General features: G+C 32.2%; 1 protein-coding gene across 5 annotated transcripts in view; it reads right to left on the bottom strand.

Annotated features, from left to right (window-relative positions):
* Cnksr2 (connector enhancer of kinase suppressor of Ras 2) overlaps window positions 1-25,851 on the bottom strand; it is a 284,365-nt gene that overhangs the window by 8,777 nt on the left and 249,737 nt on the right. The window contains exon 21 of one of the 5 annotated variants that reach the window (XM_063242891.1): window positions 1,034-2,778. The exons of the other annotated variants lie outside the window; for them this stretch is intronic. Coding sequence (XP_063098961.1) covers window positions 2,774-2,778 — 5 coding nt within the window. The 3' untranslated portion in view covers window positions 1,034-2,773. Of the gene's footprint in view, window positions 1-1,033; window positions 2,779-25,851 lie in introns of those variants that run through there. 5 annotated transcript variants of the gene reach the window in all.

Raw genomic sequence — 25,851 nt, 5'->3', positions numbered from 1 at the left:
CAACGGGTAATGGGTTCTGCTACATGTTTTAGGAGGGAATTGTGCTCTTTTAAAATTGGACGAATGATGTCCTTGTGGAAACAGTTGTTCTTTCCACAACTGTGCAAAGAGCACAGAAGGTTGGGAAAGGTTAAATCACAAACAAGAGAGAAGGTTGGAGTATTAGTCATCAGCCAAATCTGAGAGGCATTTGTTCTCATATAACCACAGAGTACTTTAAGTCTTCCAGGTTAAATGATATCAAGTATGTGGAAGATCATTCTTGTCATAAAGGGCAATCAACATTTGCACAGAGACCAGATGAATATTTTTCATAAATACTAATTAACTACTATGACACAAGGAATAATTTATTTATATGTAAGGTGACTATTAAACTTGTAATGTATTTAATGTTGTAGGTTTTATGCTAAAGATGATTACATAAGCAAGGTGTTAACTATAATTTGAAATAGTTCATAATTAAACACTAGCTGTCTTAATTCATGATTTTATATGAATCAACTAGCTATGTCTGTTGTTGTAAAACTGATGGAAGAGAATGGAATTTTGTTATACAAAAATATGCATATGATTTTAAAAGTTACCTTTTAGTCTTCCCTCTGTAACCAGCTAACTGCTTCATAATTAATTTATTTTCTTTTAGGCAAAATAACAACACCCAAATTATTACTATTAAGCAATTTTTATGATGGAGAAATTGATGTGAATGGGGAATCCCCCTTTAAAAGTTCAGTTCCAGTGGCTCCATCAACACTGCTGTTTTGTTTTTGAAGAAGAATGGGTAAGAATGACTATGAGTTTCAATGGAATCAAGCATGGCCTGGGCTTGTGTCTGTCATTTTCTTTACAATAGTAAAACTTATTTCCATAAAGATGTGACAAGAGACATAGCTAAAGTTAATTCTATATTTTTTTCAGCATGTAATTTCTTTCAGATTACATGGCTTAATGATAATGAATATATGGCAATGGTTTAAGTTTCAGGGTGCTATAATAGTTTTTCTGTGACAAATAGTTCAGATAGCAAAACTTTGGTGTCCTTAACATTGTTTTATTGACCCAAAGAAGGGGAGGTTCCTTGAAGGACAAATACACTTAATACACAAACATAAATGACAAAGTCTAGATTTACCCACAGAATTTAGCAAATTTAACCAATAGACATGGAAGTCAAGGTACCTAGCTCTTAGGCAGGAATCCATAATGGGGAGAGTTTAAAACTCAAGCTAAGGGATGATTATATCTGAAAATTAATGTAGTCATCATACTCCTTAATCAGAAAAAAACTAAAATTGTTCAGATCATAAAATTTTACTATGATTCAAACAGGGAGAGCAACCCAAGAAAATTCCATTAATATTAAATGCCACAAAATGTTCCTTGATGGATTTCTACATACCAGAATCATCATCGTTGGATATACTTAAAAACATTGAATGGTTAGAGCAGAGGCAATTATAAGGCAGATCAATGTGATTTTATTCACAACACAAATTTCCATTTGTGAGAAGGAAGCATAGATTACTTCTTAGAAAGATACTTACTATCAAGCATACTTAGCAAATTATTTAGCTATCTAAAAAGATCTAATACCAACTGGTCATATTTTTATTTTAAGTAATTTATATTTTTACAAGTATCATAGATGCAATACTACACACTGCAGTGACAGGAAGAAAAAACATTTCAAAATACAATATTAAATTATTTGTTCATTGCACAGTATGAAATATCCATTAATTAGCATTGAAATTAGTACAGTGTATCTTATCCAACTAAAGGAAATTTCACATCCACCACAGAAGAAAAGTTACCAATACTGAGCCATAAGGGGACCCAGTTACATAGTATTAAATAATATTTGAAGCTAATTTGAAAGACATCCAGACAAAATACTTTTTCAAAAATGAAAACCACAGCCTATAGATTTGGAATATTTTACAGAAAAGAATAGCTCATGCCCATCCTAAGAAGTAACACCACTTGTATACAAGTGCAAGGAATAAAGAGAAAATTAGTATTTTAGCTGAGGAATCTATGAAAGCCTGGCATGAGGAATTTCCTTCATTATTGTCACTGAAAGTAGTTTCTGTGTTGCATCTGAACACACTTTATATTAGATTAAACATATTAACTTTAGAGCAGGTTGTGTATACCTTGCCTTAATAGATTACACTTAATTTAGTACAATACAGCACGTCAAGTTTTAAAAATGCAAAATACACTTAATACAGAATTTGCTTTCTCTGCTTTGTCTTAAAGAGACCTTCAAAGAGTACATAAACAGCCAGGATTTTCTAGTGAGCAGAGCTGATCACTCTATGTCCCTGGTATCAGGACAATACAACTGAGGTATCATCACAGAGCCCTTCCCCAGTCAAGACCCTTTCCCCTTCTGTTCTCCCACAGAAAAGGCTTCTGTTACTGGGCTCCATCTTGACTGGCTTTGATCTTATGCTAGTCCCACTGTAGAAAGCTCGTATTCTTCTTAAGAGTGGCCTGCCCCCTCTTAACATCCCTTTAGGGAGGGCCCCAATCCAAAACACTTGATGATCTAAACTTTTTACAAGTCTGTTTTCTGTTATAAACAGCAAGGACGAGGCCATTTTAGTTGCTTGCAAGAGGTTGATGTTGAGTCTGCGCCGTGCCGACTCTCTCCGATCTAAATTCTCTAAACATTAGCTTATCAATCTGTGAGTCCAATGGGTTGAGTGCCAACAGAAGTGGATCCGATTTGGCATGGAGAGGTTCTACCAACTCTCGCAGTGTATTAGCCTAATATGATAAAGCAGTGATACAATATGATGAAAGACCTGCGAGTGCCATTATTCCAAAGCATATTAGTATTTGTATTAGAAATGCCATCATGCAATACCCATGAAGAGAAAATAGAAAAATATGGCTAAAATTGCATATGGTTTTGATAACCATAATGTCTTTCTGTTGGCATGCAAGACTACTTGGCCATAACCTGGATACTTTTTGCTTATTTTGGTTGTTTGAAATGTCAATCTTCCCAATATATACAATAACAGATAAGTCCCTTCCCTTCCCTTCTAAACTTGTGTATGCACATCTATGATTTTAATCATGAAAGTCCATGTTAATAGTATTCTCCATACATATCCACAATGATCACTGTTTTAAAAAAATCTTAAAATGTATTTCTATAAAAATCTTTCCTCAAATTCCTACAATCAAGTAGTAGTGCAAGGAAAGATTTTCTGGTCTTGTGACCCGAAGGCTATCTTTCTGTCTTGATATATATGCTACCATCTCCTGATCAGTGAGAAAGAATAGCCTGCCTAGTGTTGCTTGGATAAAGAGGCTGCATATTAATACAGAGTGAAGAGAAATGAAAAGCTACAATAGAGTAAATGTGAGGAAAGTGTAACTTTTCATCTGAGTATAAGACATACACTAAGGAGGTAATAAACTAGAAGAGAATAAAATTTCTGAATGATTGAAGAAACTAGGACCTATTTGGATAAAATAAACCACAGTCTTCTTAGCTTTTATTGTGACGAATCTAAATCTTGTGAAAAGGCACAAATCAGCAATATTTTTTGTGGTCGAGGGCAGAGTTTTATCTGCAACATCTTGTGTTTTTGAGCTGTGTCCAGAAAAAGAAACAAACTGGAAGAGGGAACAGAGAAAGCATGCTGTTCATTGCTACCTCCTTTGAAAATAGGGAAAAGTACCTGTTTCCTGTAACACAAGGACAGAGAAAAGCAAATGCAGCCTGGTTCAAAAATTGTCCCCTCTGGACAAAAGGGCTGAGAAGCGATCTTTGTATGTAGATCAAGTAAAACAAAACATAACACAAAATCTTTTGCAAGCTTACATAATCCTGGGAAGGTAGCTGCAGCTTCTAGCACTTTGTTTCATAAAATCATAGAATTTCACATGGCAGAATTAGAGGCAATCTAATCTCGGATACCAGGTCATTTCTAAAGTTAAACTTTACTTACTTTATTTTGAAAGTTGTTTTGTTACACTCCTCATTTCCCTGAAGAAACAAGGTTATATGAGTGGAGTAATTTCTAGTGTATTCCCTAATGTCTATTTAACCCTGGTGATTAAGTCAGATTGCTGAATTTCATTTCAAGAAATTAGAAACATCTCCGTAGTCCCTTAGCATAGTGCATGACATGAGGGAAAATCACTGTTTCAAAATTGCTGTATCTAGCTACCAGTTTATGTGTCCGGGCATAAGACTTAATCCCAAGGACACAGTATATCTCTTCCAGTAGTAGTGGCCATATAGCAGGCTACAGGATTATAAGTGGGGTTGAGATGTCCTTGTATTGTTTTTTGGTGCCGAGACTCAAACTCAGGACGTCATGCTAGCCAGGCAGGTGCTGTGCCACTGAGCCACGTCCCTGGCTGAGATGTCCGTGTTAATTGCCAACTTCTAGGTCCTAATTCTCATTTACTCAATCAGAATTTCTAACTATAAAACTCAAGAATCCGTACCCAACAAGCAAGTGAAGTGATTCCCATGCCCACTGCAGTCTGAGCTCCTGTTGCTGACCAGTCACACTGGGATGGGATATTTAAAGGGTAGGGGTTGTTGAACGTCAATTGTTCTAGTACACACACAAGTATCTTCTAAGTCAAAGCCCTAAGGTGAGGGATTTCACATGGTACTTTATCTTTAGTTCCATTACCAGTATAACATTATACACACTGGTAAAACACTTTTAAAGTTTTGGCTGAGGAATCTGATGGAAATAATTTGGTCTACTGAAATTATGGGAAAATAAAAAATGTCTTGGAGAAGTGCTTAAAATTTTTAAAGTGAAGCTTTTATGTAATGTTAAATAATTGTTTATTTTAGAGGCAAACAGAATGAGTACAAAGATCCTCAACGCAACCCCACCTAGTCAAATGTGTGTCTGGGTATGTGCATTATGGATTTAAAGTATAAATATACTAGAGAGCCAGGTAAGCCAGGAAAAATGGCACAAAGGGCCGCTGCTACATTACTAATGCACAGGAAATTTCTAAAATAGAATGATAAGACCTGCATGGAAGTCTATTTTTGACTTCTGTGAATCTCATTTATGTGTTTTTAACTTTCTACAAGTCTCTTTCAGAGTCTTGACATGGTCTTTCCCCTCCCTTTTTCTTGCTGTCTCTTTGTCTCTGTCTCCCTCTCTCCATCCTTCTCTTTTCTCTGTTCAACCCTCTATTTCAACCTTCTTTGTAGCTGAAAACTTCATATATCATCACCAAGTCCATATATTCAAATCTTCTAAAATTATTCATTAATAGACTAAATTTATCCCTGTTTGCTAAAAGGACTGGTGGAAGTTTTATATATTTCTTTTTAAAACAACAGTAAAATCTTAAATTATGAATCTTGATTATTTTGAGTTTTTACAGCAGAAATATTTCCTATTCCTGATATTAAGAAAAGCTTAATTTTTTCCTACCTTGTAAGCAATGACATTTTGAAATCATAATTGTCTGTCCTTCCCCCGCCCCATCATAAATAGTATTTCTGTTTGGCACACTGTTTAGCAAATATTTGTTAAGCTTCTTCTTATCACTGAAACATCCACTTTTCTGGCCAGCAGTCTATCTGAACAAGAAGGAACAGATCTTGTTCCCGATTTCTGTACTCCTACAGCACAGATGAATGAGGGACCCTAATGTAACACCATATTGAATTATGCATGGAATGACTTATTCTGATGTGGATACATTTCCCATGCAAATTCTTTTGAGACAAAAATTCAATTCACATAGGGTATTTTGAGAAGGATGCTTTTTAACCTTTTTTTGTTTTATGAATTTAAAAATTGCTCTACTGAAGAGCAGTATAATAAGAACAGAAATATAAATTCTGAAAAGAAGTTTCAGAAAAGTAATCGTACTTTTAGTAATGTAACTATAAAACTGCTTACTTATTTTTTACTTAGCACTTTAGGGGTTAGGAACTGGAAACCTTTATTTTTATTTTATAAATGAGCAGAATTTTCATGATAAAGTATGTTTCCTCAAAATAAAGCAAGAGATAGCACAATGTGACATATTTGGTACTTATTGAATTTATGGAGTATTCAAATGAACAATTACAGGTTATTTTATGAAGCTAGCTAAAAACAAAACAGAATAGGAAATAATATTTCCAGGTCAATTCCCACGTTCCTCTAAATTACCAAATCACAATTCTATCTTGTGTAGATAATTTATAAGATATGGAGTATTTCTCTGTGAAAGTATTTTGTCTTGATATACCTACTGGTATATTATGATCTTAGAGTACATTTATGACTTAGTTATCTGTGAGTACACCATATATGCTGGCTTTTGTATTTGCACTACAATCACTATCTGAAATAAAGGGAGTTCTACAATACCTTTTATTTGTATTTTTGGTTCTGGGGATTATTGAACCCAGGGCTTCATGCAGGCTAAACTTGCTCTCTACCACTGAACTTAAAACTCCTAGCCTACCCATTGAATGAAGTTTATGTATTGGCAACAATTAAAAAGATCTTTTAAGAAGTCACAGAAACAATTGGTATGTTAATTAAATTTACCACTAGTTTATTTTCAATGAAGTGTCTATGGGTACTTTTTAAAAAATGTACTAAGAAGTTTGCCACATTATATTTATCATCATAAATGTTAACATTTAGATTTTAAAATAGAAAATAGGGAGAAATTAATTTTTATAGATACACTGTTCAGTAAGGCCTATGAGGCATGCATATATATATATATATATATATATATATATATGGAATAAATGTACATAGATAGCCTTGACTTCAGAGTTCATGTACAACTTCTTCCCATTTGTTTTGAAATTTATTTTATTTGACTTAATATGTGACCTCCACATCCTAATTCATCTTCATTTTAAAATATTTCCATATATATTATTTTGACATTACTAAAAATTGTGTTAAACTCCACTGAAACAACTTTAGTAAAAATATTTCTTGATAAAATTTTATTTCAGCAGTATGGGTGAATGGCAGTCTACTAATAGACCAAATTGCTTCTGCAGCCAATTTTAGAATTAACAATTATTTAAAAAAATCTTTTAATTCTTAGATTCATTTGAAATAAACACAGAACACACTAGAGGAATTAGTCCTTTTTTAACCTCCCTAAATAATTCAGGTGAATAATGTAGTTTATTAGAATTTTCAGACTGTATCTTTTCCTTACATATTTGTATTAACAGACTATAAGTAAATATATCATAATGTAGATGATAATCAGTGTGAATTAATTCAGTGATGAGAACTGCTGTTCAGGTGATAAATTAATCACGTAACACTTTCCCAAGCCTGGCATTACCAAAATGAAAAGGTGAATGTTTTCTTGCCTATTTCATTTGATAGATTCTCCTTTGATCTTTCTAATCCTACTAGGACATTTTCTTTCTCATCATACAAGTACCATGAAAGGCAGTTCCAATATGATTTGGACCTGATCCACTTAGTGATTGGGCGATAAAAATCTTCACAACACTGATTATACTTCCACAACTCAAGCTATTTAATTTGGCCATTACACCTGCATTCTCAAAATTGGACATTCTGATAACATAACAGGTAAAGTTACATGTACCTGCAGAGCTGGGGTTATGAAGATACATTTAGTATGTTTAGTCCATCATAACCTATGGGACGTAAACAAGAGGACAAAGGACTTATGCCTCTTTTCCATGTTACTTAGTGTTTACTGTTAAGCTCAGTGTTCAATGTTACGTCCTGCCATGTTGTTAACTTGATCTGTGTTTAGTAACATTTGATACTATGCTAACTGGGCTTTTATTGCTTAGCTTCTTTAGTCAGTAATTAATGACACAACTTCCTAATATTTGAAAATGTTATCCAAAATAAATGAAGACATACATATTTTTCAAATTAACAGTAACACAGATTTTTGTGAACTTTTAACCTACAGATATAGCCCAACACACACACAGATATAGACACAGATACAGACACACACACACACACACACAAAGTGACACTATGAATCAAACATAGGGCCTTATGCACGCTAAACATGCATTGTACTATTGATCCTTAACACTACCATTTTGATTTGATCAGATGACTTAAAAATAACATTTCTCCAGTATTGTGTCATCTCAGCAGATCAAGCCCGGAAAAATGTATTTATCTATGAATATGAGTTAATATTACATTATTTTCAATAAACTGTAATAGATGGTTATATGTGGGGAATATGGGAATACAGCAAAAGTAGAGATTTTAAGGGAAAATTCTTAACAATTTAACTTCTTGTAAAGTTTCTTTGAAACTAATGTTTCCAGTTTTATGGGGATGTAGGCTATGTCAAATAAAATTCAGTCATTTTAAGTATACAACCTGAAGTTTGGAATGGTAAGTTCAAGAATCTCATGCAAATATCAAATGAACAATGGTCAAAGATTTCACTTAACTGATAATTAATCAAAGTATCAAAAATTATCAGTTCAAATGATAATTCTTGTATATGTGTGTATATATATAGCCATCAAAAATTCTGAAATATATTTGTTAATAAATGCAAAACTGGTTAGTATATATGAAACAATATTCAATTCCTTTCCAGATTACAAATACTCATTTGGATAGACCAGATATCTCACTAATTTATTTTTTAAAATTTTATTATTATTATTATTTTGTTACCAGAGATCGAATTCACAGTCTTGCACTTGCCAGGCAAGCTCTTGTTCCACTGAGCTAAATCCCTGGCCCTACTTTTCTACAATTTAGAGTTGAAAAAGTTAAAACAGAAAAGCACAAACACCACACAGTCAAATGTCACAATAGTATCTTCTAAATAATGCATGGTTTTCCTCTGAAAACACTCAGTAGTGATCTTTTGATTTATTAAAAAAAGTTCACATTTCTTCTTATAATACTAGCACAAAATAGAATGATTTTTGCACTAAAAATCTAATGACATTATTTCCTCTCATGCTACTACCTGCTTTGATAAAAGAGGCTTGAAATGGACTTCTACTTATTCTTTCTGAGCTTGCAATATTAAGTAAATTGCACTATTGATTTTCCTCCTCCAATAACTTCTAAATGTTAATGCCTTATTAATAACCTCCTTGGCATACTAGCTTGACATTTGGGATCATTTGATCATTAACAACTCTGGCAAGGAGAAGCTGCTTTGGGGGAATTGCCAATTGAATTTAAGGAGAATCAAAAATAAGCAAGTGCCAAGAAAGAAGAAAATTCAAGAAATGTTTGTAAGAAGCTAAAATTGTATATTGACAATCATTTATAATAGTTTTTCTACACTTAAAATGAGTTATAAATCTAATCTCTCAATTTAATGACATTTTCACATTTTTCTTTATTTTTTAATCTATAATAGCTACACGATGCATTTATCATAAATCTCCATCTTTAATCATCTGCATATTATAACATGCAAGTATACTTTAGAAGGTAAATTTTTATTGATGGGGTGTTGACTCTCAGTCCTCTTATGGAAAAAATACAATTGGCTTTGTACCATAGCTGATGTAAAAGGTTTCCAACTACATTTTTGTTTAACATTTAGCATCACATGTTGAATTTCACACTCACCAGTGAAATTACAGAAAACTTAAATCATACAAGAACTCCATTAGGGTGAGAGTTCCTTTTGTAAAATTCAAATGTTTGAAATCTCAAAATGTTTTTTGCATGTTATAACTTCATTTATATTTATATATAGTAATGAATTATTAACTTCCTGCCAGCAAACAAAATAAAATATCTAATAAATTTGTTTTCTATGAATTTATAGCAACTTTATGGTCCTACCTTATTTGTAGTATATCTTAAAAAGCAATTCCATATTTCATTGAAATTAGAATGTTAAAATTATGTTGTATATTTGATTAAAACTAAGACCACCAATGTGAAAAAAAATACAGCCATCAAAGCAGAGATTTTTTCATAGGTTACTTTGTAAGAATGTGCAAATTGAAAGGTAAATCTGGGATTTCGAATCTAAATCTTCCTTACTACCTCCCTTGACTATTGCCATTTTGGAGGGAAGTGGGAAACAAAAAAATTATAGTAGCTATGGGGTAATTAGTATATCTATAACAAAGGTGGTCATCAAAGTACTCTGTGACACTTTGGCCCTATGCATATACATGCATACACATGCATTCAGTAACGACCCTAAGACACACACACACACATACACACACTACAAATAGAGCCTAAGTTCCACAGAGTTCTTTGATATAAATATACTAGTATTGTAAATGTGTGTAACACATTACAAAACATAGTCGTCTGTGTGACCTTCCATAGATAATTCCATTATATCTCTTTAGATGTGCTGTAAGTGGGATTATAGTGAAACATTAATTTTCCTTGTTAATTCATGCATACTTATGATCAAGGATCCAGAATAACTTTTTTCTTACTGATTTTATTGTAAGTGCAGAATTATGTAAAAAGACACTACTAGTAGATTTAGAAACAATAGAAAATCTCAAACTAAACTTAAAAGCAGCATTTAAGATCACCATCAAGTATTTATTAAATGTGTTGACTACTCTTTAGGAATACTGTCACATAGTTTGAAATTAAACGTGTTTCTGTAGTAATTGACTATGCAGGATACACATCATAAATACACACAAAAACAGCACCTGACCAAGGAAAATGTCAGAATGATATTTTCTTTCTCGTTAGTGTAAATCTTTAGTATAGCACCAGAAAGTTTGTTTTTATTTTGTAGGAAATCGATAAATACTTCAGAAGAAGTAGGAACTCTGTTTTAACAAAACAATATACTTTAATTATAGAAGGCCTTGGTTCTCAAGGCATTAGTGTTAGCCATACCAGGAACATTTTCAGATCTTGGATGTGTGGGAAGATCTGGTCTCCATGGTGATGAAAAAGTCAGCCTGGGAAGTGGAAAGAACTATGGCACATGGCTCCCTATAGAAACTGCCAAGCTGAAATGCAGTTTCTATATCACCATGGACAAAGCCTGAAGCTCCACTCAACTGGTATTTTAACTCAGGAGTTGCCATGGCAACATTGTAAAAAAGGTGGGTTACAGGTACCTATATCAGCTTAGTTCTATGATGTCAAAATAAAATCTAGAACATATAGGTTAAAAGTAAAAATTATTCACTAGGTATGAATTTTTTTTAAATAGCCAGGACTTTAGTGGAGGCAATACTGTTTTTACAAAATATCGTATTAACCTAATTAGTATTATTTTTAAAAGAATCCTAAGAAAAAGTATCAAACAACTTTTATTCTTCTTCAATTTAGTATAAACATTCTGAAGAAAAAACCAACTTAGCCTGTTAGCTCAGAAACATGATTATACTAACATATTTTACTTTCTACTTTATAAAATTCTTTTATATGCAATATCTTGAAAGACATAGTAATGTAAAATTCAAAATTCACTTTGATAAATAATTATTATTTCATATAACATATTGCACCCTTCAAATGAGAAATTAGAACTTGGAATACTTTTAACAGTGGTTTACAAACTTAATTCTTGTGAAGTTTATATATTTAAAAATATATAAATATTAACAAGTTAGTTAAAAAGGAATCATGTCCAAGTTTTAAATGCTATGGAACATTTTTGATTCAAGTGGCAAAATTGTTTCAGTTTATACAAATTATATTACATGATTTTTGGACAATGATTACTTAAAACTGGAAGTTATTGGGCGTAGTGTTGCATGCCTATAATCCCAACACTCTGGGTGGCTGAGGTAGAAGGATGTCACCTTTGAGCATAGCCTGTTTCAACAAAATAAATTCATAAAAGAGTTGGGGCTGTCTCTGATGCAAAGTCCCTGGATTCAATTCTCAGTGCTACAACAAACAGAAAAACCCAATCCAACCAAACCAAACCATCAATAACAACAAAAGCAAACAAATGAACAACCATGGACAGTAAAATAATTACAATTTTATAATAAAAGGTGGTATAAATATTACTGAATTACTGGAATGAAATAAAATGCTATTTTGGGCACTAGTATGTCAAAGAAGAATGACTTAGGCCTTATATGAAGTGATAGTGCAACTATTGCTAAAGGGAACTTTCTTTGAATGACCTAGATTGTCAAGTAATTCCCATGTCACTAATATTAGGAGTAGATGAGGTGAGTCAAATCTTACTAAGGCTCAAGATGAATTTTGAACTATAAATAAAACATCAACTAGAGACCACACTCCTAAGTGGAATAAATCATACTCATGTGAATAAACATCATATTAGTTTCCTAATATGAGAAATTGAAGAAGTAAATAAAGATTCAAATATCCAATAGATATTGTGAAATGGGAAGCAACTGTTCAAAAGGAAAGAGGAACTAGGATGCAGGAAGGGGTAAAGGAAGGAAGGGAAAAGGAAAAATAAGCCCCTAAAATAAAATATAAGATAAATATATTACTAGTTGCTCTTAGATCATTGAAAAGAAAGTTTTGTGCTAGTATCATTTGGAGAATTATTTGGTGCTCATAGCTTTTTTTTTTTGGTACCAAAATCAAACTCAGGGCCTCATACTTGCCAGGCAGGTGCTGTGCCACTGAGGTATACCCCAGTCCTTATGCTCATTATCTTGTACTCTCAGTAACTATTTTGAGGATAACAATACACAGTTTATTAACTATTGTTATTATCTTATTATTGTTATGAATTTTAAATTTTTCCATAAAAAGTAAAACCCATAAATACATTCTCATTTGTTGACAGAGGCTGATTACAGTGAAATACTTCAAAATAATAACTTATACTACTTTCTTCCTAACTTGGGGAGATGCTGGAAGAGGATGCAACCAAATGTTTGAAATGGATGGGTGTAGTGCTGTGTCTAAAACAGTCCTTTAAGCAGATTTCAATGGCTAGTTTTCTGTACCATATGAATCAGGCAAAATAGATACCACTGTGGCACAACCATGAATTATTTTATCATTTTAATGCCATTTTATAAAACTATTCACTTCTCTATTTCCTCAAAATGCTGAAACTTCGCAGAAAAATTGAACAAATTTTTCTCAAACATTTCAATGTTTTTCTAATGTTTTTACTCCTTTTTCACTTTTATAATGTTTTAATAATTAGCTTTGAAAATTAAGTTGGGTGGTTTTAATCCTTAGTACTCTTAAATAAATGAACTCTGATTTCTTATAATATTATTGGATAAACCAGTTTTTTAAAAATTCAAGAATTTCATTAAGACAACTACAACAGAAATTAGTATTTTACTTTAACCATACTACCTTGTGTCATAATTTCATTTAATTAGGATGTAACCACTTGAATTATGAGCTGATGGGGGTAATTATACAATTATGACAGATATTCTCAATCTAAGATAAGGTTCTAGGAAATAAATAAAAGTTTAAGTAATAACAATATATAATTCTATTTAACCTGAAAACCAACAGAATAAAACCTGATAGAAAAATTTAGGAGAACTCTATTCATTGTCATGTAAGAAAAGGGTTCTAAATTTCTTCTGTTTTTAATTATATACATATATAAATAGTAATATTGTTTAATAATAAGATTTTAATAATATGAATTTGGTTCTTATAATATCGACTCCACAATATCCATTACGAATACAATAAAAACTTGAATTTTTAGTCATTATTTAGATATATGACCTGTTAGAACATCTGGTTTATAACTGACTTTATGATTCACCATTTGGATAACCAATGCTTGCTTAGTAGACTTTGCTGGGAAGTATAAATACTTTATCAAATCTTTTTCTTGTTTCTTCTTTCTTTTTAAAAACTCAAAATAAAAAGCAAAATAATGTAGCCCTGCATTTTGTGAAAATAGTTCATCAACTGGTTAAAGTGCTCAATTTGGTGTCAGTGATCTTTATAAGATAAAAAATAATTCTAAATATCATTAATATATAGGACTTTCTTACTCATTTCAAAAATTGAAGGCTGATTTTATGTCATCAGTGGAAATATTGTTGATTTTAGAATTAAATCATTCATATAATTTGGCTGTCTTTATTACGTTATCACTGTTGGGGTAAATCTGTTAAATTCTGAAATCTGGAATTTCATTCATAGACTCACTCTTCAGCATAAAAGGAACCGCTAAATTTTAGCATAAATTATAAAATAATATTTATCATTCCATTTTCTTTATTCTCCATATTATATTTGATTGGAAACCATGTTTTGAATACTTATGTTTTCCCTTTTCCAGCAATATGCAGTATTTGGAAGCTACACATTCATGAAATAGTTGTATCTAATATTTATCCACTCTGGCCTTATTGAGTATTTATTTAGTCTATGTTCCATGACAATGAAGTACAGGTTGTACAGTTTATTTAATATATATATACATATATATGCTCAATGAACTATAGGCAAATCATTTTTAAATGGCTAAACAAAATTTGTTTATTTTTATCATCAGTTAATGCTCAGTATTGAGTTGTAAGAAGTATATCACTGGCTATGTATGAAAATCCTGAGAAGCACTGGCAATGTGGCTTAAGATTACTTCTCATTTCATGATTATATACTTTGAAATGTTACCATACATTCTCTAAAATTGAAAGAGATCATTTTCAACAAATATACCTTGTCTTTTATAGACAGGCAAAAGGTATCTTACCCTAGTACATTACAGAAAAATAAGCAGAAATACTCAAATGTTTTATTACATTTTATAAGCACTTTAGAGAAGACATTTGTCATATAATTTTATATAAACAGGTAGAGTACTACTTATCCAACACACTTGGGACTGAAATGTATTTGAGATCTCGGAGTTTTGTTTTAAATTTTGGAACACTTGGATAGACTTTACCAAGATAGGCTCTCTTAGTTTGAAAAATCTAAAATCTGAAATTCTCTGAAATCTAATACTAATTCCAAAAACTAATATTTTTTAAATTTTGAATTTTGAAGCATTTTTGATTTCAAATTTTTGGGTTAGGGATGCTCAACTCATACCAATACATTGTTATTTTTTATGAAAGGACTTAAATGAAGAGTTATGAATGCAATTTTTTTCTATACTTGGAAACTATTATTTACAGAGGACGTGAGTTAAGGTGCAGTATATCGAAATGATAACTCTTAGGAACCAATGAATGCAGTTGACCAACGAATATGGCTGACTAAAAGAAACTCATTCTAGCTGGGTGTGGTGACACACACCTGTAATCCTTGAATTTGGGAGGCTAAGGTAGGAGAATCAATGTGACTTCAAGGTCTGCCTGAACTACACAGTGGGATCCTGTCTAGGAAAAAAAAAAAGAAAAGAAAAAAAAAAAGAAAAGAAAAGAAAAAGAAAAAGAAAAAAGAGAAACATTCTGTCATTTTTGTTTTTGTAAGAGCTTGAAGACCAAGTTGAATATGGATCATAGAGTATAAGAAATATGATTTTAAAACCTTACCAAGACAAACAGAAATTTTCAATGAACACTACTTTAAAAAAAAATCCAAACTTCTAGTATTAACTTGTGCCAATGAGAGAGAAAAAGGAGTTGTAACTCAAGTCAAGGTAGTTACAAGGAGATTCATTTAAAAAGTTTTAGTTTAAGGAATTTTTTATAAAAGATGGATTTCTATAAAAGATTAGACATAAATAAGCAGAAAATGATGCCAGTTGCTTGTAAGAAGAGTGCCATGAAAGCAAATGTCCAACTGAGGTGTATGAAAAACTGAAGATATAATGAAAATGTTTTAGAAAATTTAAAAAAAATGACAAAAGAAAGAATCATATTGTTTCAGTGATATTTTATGCTTTTCATTTTTTTCTTTTTTTATGCTTTTATTGCAAGGAGAAGACTCTCCAAAACTAGGACATTAAAAAATATAAATAATTTAAAGAATGAAACAAAAGAGAAACGGTAGAACCTGGGAGGTCAGACTTTGTGGCGATAGAGAAGTGATCTGGAAAAGGAGAATGAAAGGGGAAAAGGAATAAAGATGGCTGAGTGTGGTATGCATATATAGCAACTCTCCAAAATGAATGTAATTATTGTGAAAGGGTGCTTAGAATATCAAAGGGCCAAGAATCCCTATTCAACACGAGGGATGACTAACATCATAGAGAGTAAGTCTGTGACTCCAAACATTTTAATAGAGCTGAATACTTCTGGATAAAAATATAAAAAGTTACAAATTAACAGAAAAAGATAAAAAATGGAATTTAGGTTAAAAAGTAAATACATGTGGAAGGCTATTTACAGCTTGGTGACATTAAAGTGAATGAACTATGAGTAAGCAGGTTAAATATGATCATGTTAACAACAGTGTCTAGATCACTATAACAGTCCCCATACACTTAGCAAGGAAACACTAAATAGAGTAACATGTCCACATGAAGGTATCCATGATAAGGTATCCACAATTCATGTCATAATTATAAGGTTAAGGTGAATATGTGCATTCAGCTCAAGAATTGACAACACAAATTATGTCTGATAACATAAGCCCATTGTACAGTTTCGCATATATATAATGCAGAAAGCATTACACTAAGAACAGATGGTGAGATCATTATGTTGAAGAGAACCACAAAAACTTAAGTTGGAAGAAGCTATCTGATTCAATTTTTCATCTAACTTACAAATTCCTGAATGGTAGCTAGTTACTGAGCCTCTTTTTAAGTAATGCAAAGCCTATCAAACTCATACGGCCGGTCATTTCACTTTGGACAGCAGCAATAAATGGAATGCGCTTCCTGATATGCATCTTAAATCAACATGCCTCAACTCTCCCTCCACCTATTAAGTTCTCTGGAACTTCAAAGAGCATCTTATTCCTTTTCCCACAAGACAGTCTTTCAAATACTTGATTTTCCTTCTGTAATTTACAATTTGAAGATCTAAACTGTGGTGAAAATTTGTCAAAATTCTGCTTTTGTATCAATACAAGGAAGAACATTCTTAACTAGCTTGTTCAACATAGAATGCCCTGCATTAGGAGACAGGAACTCCAAAAAACTAATTAAAAAGAGGTTTACTAACAATTCTCCCAATATACTGTGTAAAAGCTATTTCTGTTTTGGGTAGGAGAGTAAAACTATGTTCCTTAAAACTCTAGTTGAGATGGCTTCTGTGTATATTTATACACAGTATGACATGCTATATTCTTACCCCAATAAAAAGCAATTACCTATTAGATGAAAATTTTATACTAATATAAACTAATTTAAATGGGTTCTGTAGTATTAACAGAGAGACATTTCTGATAGTAAGACATTAAAAAGGATGAATGTTATCAATATACAGAAGCATTTTAAGTTAAGTCTAACTTTTCACTTTATTAAGCAAAGATATTCAACATTAGCTCAGAATTATTTTTAGAATGGTAAACATCTTTTCTATTTCTACTGTGAAGATACAATCCCTCTAATTAAGCTGATAAAAGCCCATCATGAGTCTCTGAACCCAAGATAACAAAGAACAGAAGGTTTTACAGCAACTACAAAGGGTATAACAACAAATACCAATAGAGTTCAAGGTGAGGAGTAGGGCCTATTGTCACAGTTTGTTGAAGCCTATGTTAAGCCACTGATTGCAAATTGTCCTTCCTCCCTCTTGTGTTTAGAAAAGGCATACAAACTCCTGTGCATTGGCCCTGTTAAAGAATAAGGGAAAAAAAGCAGATTCCAGAGGGGAAAAGGTATAAAGTTTGTTCATTGTTTTTGAGGTTACAGCCTATTTTCTCTTAGAATCTGAAGGTATGCTTTTAACTCTCCACTTCAAAAGTCACAGAAAGGACTCTAATTAGGCCATGGAGTAGTGGTAGGAAAAAACAAAAATTTAAGGAAAAACAGCAAAAAGACCCAATAAACTCATGGATGAGAACATTTGTAGCTCATTGGTGAGCAGATCTTATGTATTAAATCAACACGTTTTATAGACAACTAGCACAGTATAAATATCAGATTCAAAAATTACTGAAGATTAGGGATTTTAAAAGCATAATGAAATAAAAACTGCTTATAATATTAAGGTTCAAAATTTCCTAAAGTAGATATTAAAAATATGGCATCATTTTTATATTTGGTACTTTGCTAATATTCCTTATAATAATTTTTTCTGATAAACACATATCATAATGGTTGTCTTATAAAACTAGGAAGTAACTCCTTAATCAAAGAAATATTAATCTATGGTCTGTATAATGGGATGTTTTTTAGGCATCTGATTTACGTTAATCAGAACAGCTAAGTAGTTGCAATGCTTGTTCCTGAACCATGATGTTTAAGGAATGAGCTGAGTCAGAAATAGCTTTTAAAAACGCTCTGATTTGACTCTAACCAGTGTTGTAAATTTTGCGTAAGTGATGATATGCACCTTAAAAGAAAACAGAATACTTTGAGCCACCTAAGAAAAATTTTTACAAAATTTTAAATTGTTGAATAGGGAAAGTTATTGGCACAAAGTAACAAAGATGCTATATATTTTGAATTGTTTGTTGTTTCACGTTTTCAGAAATAACTATTTCTTAATTTTTAAAGATAATTTACATATTTGGGTTATAGAAAGACTTATGAAATATGTAGATATATGCTTAAAATGGTGCCTGTCATATAGAAACCATAAATATCTATTGAATGAATGAATACATGTTTAGAATTGAATTATATATTTTACCAGGCTAAATCTTGGTATTGAAATGTTAGACAGTCTTTGGTGAGGAATATTAAAGCATTTGTAGCTCTGGAGTGAATGAGTAAGCTTGATCACTACAATTTTTATTTTCAAAATTCTGTGACATAACTCAGAAAATTGATTTTATTGACACACTTGTACCTTGTGTTTGCAATAGTAGGACATATACATGGAACTGTAGTATTACTTTTTTGAAGAAAGAATCTCCTGGAAGTTCTCAAGTATGAGGCTTAAACATTAAAATTAAATGCCACTTTTTCAACTGAAATCTATAATTGGTACTTTTTTCTTGTTGAATCAAACACTGAAGTGAGTATTTTCTGATTTAAGGAAAAACTTCAAGCTGACCTATTATGACCAAATATTAGGCCAACAGGTGCCTATGGATAAACATAAGAAGATGTGAGTGATCGAAGAATGGAAATGGTGCACTGGAAATAGAAAGGGAAAAAGGTTTAAGGAAAAAAAGTATTTAAAAAATTGAAGCTAAAATCAAAGGTAAACTCAATACTACACGTAGTGGCTCTGAAGCTATGGGGTGTCTTCTGGTTTTGAGGGGGAGACTTTCAATGCTTGTTTGTGTTTATTTTTTCTCAGATAACTAGCTCTGGCTTCGCTGTTTTCATCACAGAGCTTGGAATAAACTCACAGTGTTACTACTCATAAAGGAGGCAAAATTCATTAAGGCATAGAAGCATTAGCTAAGAGAACTTCTCATATGTGAGTTTAGGAGTGTGTGTACGTAGGGTAAGTGTACATATATAGATATGGTTTGGTCTCACAAATTTTTTCCATCATTTTTGAAAAGGCCAACTACTACATTCTCTAGAGTAATAAATTCTGGGATTGGGCTATGTTCTGATGCAGTAAGGTATCTCAAAAGACTTGTTTTATTATAAATTAAGACCACATCAAAAAAGTTTCAGAAAAAAAAAAAAACTTGTAACTGATAAATTAAGCCATGATTTACCTCCTCATATTGAGATTCAGGAGAAAGATATACGAGGAAAATAAATTTATACCAGAATAAATTTCAAAACTTTAAGTTTTGGTGGTAGATATCTGTGGAGATTAAGAAGGTGAGTGGGTCAGTTTGTACTTTCATCACTTTATTATTTTCTTATTTCTTTTGCAATAAGCAAGTTAATACATTTGTACTAAGCAACAAAAGAAAACTAGGTGGGACAATTTAAAAAATTCCAAGATATGCTGTATGGTACGATCTTATTACACCCCAACCTGCCACTTTCCAGTAGTTGGTGACCAGAGGAGGTATGTTGATGAACAAAAATGAGGCATTTGTGACCTTCAGTTTTCTGTGGCAAAGGTGAACAAAGAAAAAGGAGGCTGAATTTAGGAGAGATTTGTGTGCAGTATACTAGAAAGTACCCTCTGAGAAATAAACAATAAGCTATATTGAGATGAACAAAAGTGGTTTGCTTTTTTATGTGTGAAAAAGTAATAGGTAACAATATGGCTGAAAGTGATCATCTATCTTGGTTTAAGAAATGTAAAACATAGCTTGTCTAACCTATGCTAGTTAAAGGTTGTCACCCTCATCAATTTTTATCTAAGAACATCTGCTTGTATAACTCTGTAATATCTAAATTCTTTCTTTGGCAATTAAAACCTGGGTTTGTTAGTCATTAACACTTCTGAGATTATTTTCCTTTCCAAAGTACAAGTTGAAATTTCACCATTTCCTAAAACACTTAATAAGATGAAACTAGGCAATGGGTGAATTGCAAGGGAGACTTAAGGCTGTGTATGTACTGGTAGTGACTTGAGTCAGCAGATTTTGGCAGAAAGAACAGTAGCATAGGGGTGCTGTAAGATCTGCTTTCTAAATGCTTTAAGACAATGACTTAGTCATTTGTCATGCCATACTTTTGTAGCCTTTATCTTTGAAATGGGAATAAAATAGGAAAACCATTTTAACCATAGAAAATGTGACTATAAAAGAGCACAATACATGGAGCGGTAATTCTAGTTTATTAGCATTCAACCACAACAGTAGCATGCTAACTCAACACGGGCAAGTCCTGGCTTTCACTTTACAAAATACAGAAATTTATTTTGGAGGAAGAGTTATACAATGTTTTGATCCCTGCTTTATATCACATAATTTATAAACAACAACTTTAGTTACATGATAAGGAATTAGTAATAAAAGGGATTATTCATTCATTCAAAAGTCCTGGCCTACTATGGGCCAAACACTGTTTTAGCCACAGAGTGTGTAAGACAGGAATAAAATTTATGCTCTTAAGAAGCTTATATTCTGGTGAGTGGAGACAGAAAATAAATTGATATAAAATATTAACTCTCGTACTCATAATGGTAAAACTAGGAATAATATAAAACAGGGTGATCACACTAGAGGACAGATGGTGGTGGTGCACACATCTGAGTCAAACTGAGCTGCCAAGGAAGGACTCTGAGGGGAGAAATGAGACCTTCATGGCAACATCTATAAATATGTATTTCAGTAGATGGATATGATAAGGTTGTTGCTATTTGGAATACAAAGTTTCTTATGTGTCCCCAAATATCCAAAGTCAAAAAGCATAGTAAGTGATAAAAATGTGAAAAGCGGGGCATTTTTATTTTAGCTTCTAGAGCAGTGCTAATGTATGAGGTTGAAATATACAAAATTTCTGTCCTTATATCATTTTGACCTCCAAAACCAGTAATTTATATGGTTCAACTCAATGGCTGGAACTGGATAAAGATAGGTCATATAGTCAAGTAAACATTACTTAATGAGGTTTTCAGGCTTAATAACTTTTTAAGTACTCAATGGCCCTCTTTGCCTAAATCAAAATATGCATAAAATCTATACATAATTATATTATTTGGTGGACAGAAAATAAATCTGATATGGATATTAACTGCTTTCTGGCAGTACCTCACTTAATTCTTATAACCTCAAATGGTTGGTACTATTACTGCATTATTTAACATCAAGGTCTAGAGGTATTAAATAACTTGATCAATCATAGCACTTGTAAGTGGCAGAGTGACCAAGCAAGGATGTAAAATGATGAATGTCTCCAGAGACAATATTCTTCTAAGCTAAGCTAATTCACTGTTTATGAGAATACATACTTATTCATTTATAACCAAACGTAATTACATCAAACATGCTGCATTTTCAGTATACTATTAATTCCCTCTCACATATCTAGCATTTAGTTAGTTCCAAGGCTTTTCAATGAAGTGACGTTATCTGGAATATGTGCTTGCACACATATTAAAAGAATGAAACAATTGTTGAGGAAATAAATCTGAAGATGCAATATACGTGGCAACACAGCTATTCTTAGAGAAAGTAGTAAAAATCAATTTGGTACATTTCTTTTCTTCATGACCTTAAAAACAGATAAAGGTTAAACTACTGATAATCATTCAATTTCTCTTACTTCCTAGGCATGGGTATATGGTCTGATCTTGGCCAGTGAAATTTGTGCTTAAGTCTGCTGGAGGGATCTAGGGAAAGTTTCCTTTCATCTTACAAAAAGGACTAAAGACAGGGCTTGTTTTGGCTGTTGGACTGCTATCTTATGAGAAGTGATATGTAAAGCTACTGGTGTTACATAAAGGATAACAGAATTCTGACATTGGAGATCCATGAAATTTACCCACATATAAACTTCCTCTAAGTTAACATAATAACTTTTCTCATACTTTAATGCAAAATAAAGCGATGGGCTAAAAATTCAACCTCTCAGATTGTAGTGCTGTATGCCTTTAATTCGAGTAATGTACTCCGGGAGGCTGAGGCAGGAGGGTAGCAAGTCTTATCACGCCTGAGAGCTTTAGTGATTTTGCGAGACCCTGTCTCAAAATTAAAAAAACAAAAGTTAGGGATGTAGCTCAATAGAAAAGTTGTAGGTTCATTCCAATACTACAAAAAAATCCCAATCTCTAATCAGTATCAAAATTATAGCTAAAGGATACTTTGTTTTATATCTCTTTAATAGTGTTTCTTGAAAAATCAGGCAACATCATATTAGGAGAATATTTATTTACTTCATTGTAGATTTTTCTGCATTTTTTCTGTATATATACTTATTATATAACCAGCCAAGGATGGTAGGTCCTCTACTTATTCTTTTCCTAATTTATCATATGTTTTTATTCATATTGCTTATATGTTTATATTCTCCATCTACTCCTTTTACATTTCTATTTTGAATCAGGAATTGAACTTAGGATCTCGCACCTGCCAGGCAGGCGTTGTGCCACTGAGCTATATCCCCAGCCCTGCATTTGAATTGATGATATTATTGATGATTATGCTCTTCCAAGTTCTTTATGTGTGTATATAATTTTTCTTGAAATTAAAAAAGTGTCACATTTCATTATTTTAACTTGTTTTCCTTCAATTCAATACAATTCCATATTCTGAGAATATCTTTCCTTTGCCTACATATCTCCTATCTGAATTTCTTAAATATAAAATACAACAAATCTTTAAGCTATTACTGCAAGATACTTCCAGTGACTGAAGAGAATATATCTTCTTCTACTAAAATGGTGGACATTATCAATCTAGATAATTTCTGTCTCTGTCTAGATACTTTTAGATTTTATGCTACTAATTTGCTGCATTTTCTGTGTAGGTCCTAGACTACTGATGGTGTTGCATTTTAAAATATAACTTTAAAATTTATTTCTTCACAGATCTCATTTTGAAAGCATCAATAATATCTCCTCCAGGTAATCTAATGTGTACAACAGCTACAAGGTCCCTCTCTACTCTGCCCAAAGACATAGGTTTTGCTGCATATTTTTAAGACAAAGCTAAATATATGCATAATTAAGTACAAATACTGGTAGATAATCTCCAAGGTAATGAAAAAAAAAAGAATATTGTTATTTCATTGAGTAAATGAAGGCACCAAGAATATGTGGTTAGGAAAGAGTACCCTCATAAATGTCAAGGGGGAAATTAGGAGTAAAGGAGAAAACCTCATCTAACTTGCCTACTACGACAAAGGAAAAAGAGATATAATTAATCAGAATTCAAGCTGCATTAACCAAAACAGTATTTTATATCTTTAAAGTTTGTTATCTACTTTTAAAACTTATATTGCTTCATAGTTTCAAAAATACTTTAATATATATGCTAAATTTGTTTCATCTGTATTACCAGTTTATTTTACTTCATTGAAAAGAAACTTTTGTGTTATTATCTGCTAGTTTCGTTTTGGAGAAATCTTTTTGGCTTAAGTCTTAGACTCTGAGTAACTACTTTGAAAATAATGATACTCAATATATTAATTATTGCTATTATCTTATTATGTCATAAAATTTTTGTTTTATTTTTTCATAAAGTTAAAATGTAAAAAAATTTGCATATGTTTACATAATTAACAATTTAATTTAACAGAGGTAAGATAAGGACCACACCTCAGCTTTGCTAATTGGGATAATAGGAAATTACCTGTCTTCTCCCAAATGCTTGCAAAGTAGGTCAAGAAAATTAATATGTAGCTGACTTTTCAAACAAAGGAAAACAAGACAAGTCTCATTTGTGCACGTTTAGCATAACCTATTTCAGTCTAAGATGTATTCAGCTTGAGAAAATCAGTGTAACTCAGTTAAATAAGTGAATTTCAAAATAAGATAAAAGGTAGTTCAAACCATGAGAACACAGATTTGTCCGAAGGAGGCTAAATTTACACTTCACAATCAGGGCCAAATTCTGCACCTATAAGGAAACTAAAAAACATCCAGAGCATGGATTTAAATACATCTTGCGTCTCAGATTGCTTTGTAAGCACCATGTAATACACATTATATAAGACAAAACAGAAATGATAAGAAAGGGCTTTGGCTGATATAATTCCTCACCCTTAAGACATAAGATAGGCTATATTATCATATGTTGTTCTATTACTCCTTTTGCCCACTTGTTTGATACTTTCTATTTTTTAGTTTTTTGAAAAATGTTTAGAGATATAGACACTACTAAACTTACTTCCTTTCATGTCTGTATTTGATTAGTGCAAATTCACTTCAGTAGGCCAACTGAAAGTTGGCCTCCGGCATGACAGTCACTAATATACCAGTGTTAGATTGTGGTTTTTGTAAGTACAGATTGTCTGTTGATCTGTGCAGCAGCACAGTGTGCCTATGCACAGTGTGTTGTGTGGAGCTGATGTAAGTTCAAGGCTGATGTAACTAACAGTCAGAGCTTTGTTCTTGTATATAAGGTTTTGCTTTACCGGCATGACACGAAGCAGTGTGATTTGAATAAGCAACCTGCACATTTATTTTTAATGGCCAGTCCAGGCCAGCCAAAAATATGGCATCGTTTAACTAGAATTTAAACAGTCTTTTGAAAACACTGATTTTTCTTGAGATGCTGGGGATGGAATCCAGTGGCCCAAGCATGTTAGGCAAATATGACACCACTAAGCTATATCCTTAGCTCTTTTTATGTATTTATTTTGAGACAGCATTTCTCTAAATAGCCTAATCTGGCTTTAAATTTGTGAAATTTCTGCCTCAGCCTTCCAAGTAGCTGGGATTATAGGTATACACACCACATCTAGTTCGAAGGCATTGACTTTTAAAGCTAATGTTTCTCAAATGAAACATTCACATATTATGCTAAATATCAGAAAGAGAAATGTAAAAAAAATCATGATTAGAAAAACAAACATACAGTCGATTGAATAAGAAAATCTTCCAAGGGCCGGGGATTTAGCTCAGCGGCGCAAGTGCCTCCCTAGCAAGCATGAGCTCATGAGTTCGATCTTCAGTACAAAAAAAATTTTTTTCCAGGCTAGTATGAAATGCACTGGTTTGTTGAGAACAGTATGAAACACTGAGACATTAAATAGCAAGACTGATCAAAAAATACCCAGAAATAAATAGGCCTATAATAGTGGATGGCTACCCTTGGTGAAACTGACCTGACTGAGTGAATGCTCCATTATCTTGAAATATAAAGACAAAATGTGCAATATCAAATTTACTGACACATTTACTAGGGCTGTTCTGCCTTATAACATTTGTTCTATGAAGAGAGCCCAAGGGAAATGATGGACAGTACCAATTAACTACCCAGTTAACCTGTCTTGAACCTGAAAAACAAACAAAAAAACCTATTCACTTAGTAATATATTTATATGAGTAAAAATAAATTACATCCTTAGAACAACAAAAAAGAGACTACACCAAAA

Source organism: Cavia porcellus, unplaced genomic scaffold (genome assembly GCF_034190915.1).
Source record: "Cavia porcellus strain 051 isolate PalLab524CR breed Dunkin Hartley unplaced genomic scaffold, mCavPor4.1 scaffold_33, whole genome shotgun sequence".
In the NCBI taxonomy this organism is placed as follows: Eukaryota; Metazoa; Chordata; class Mammalia; order Rodentia; family Caviidae; genus Cavia; species Cavia porcellus.
The sequence above is the reverse complement of the archived record's forward strand: the minus strand, read 5'-3'. Positions and strand labels throughout refer to the sequence as shown.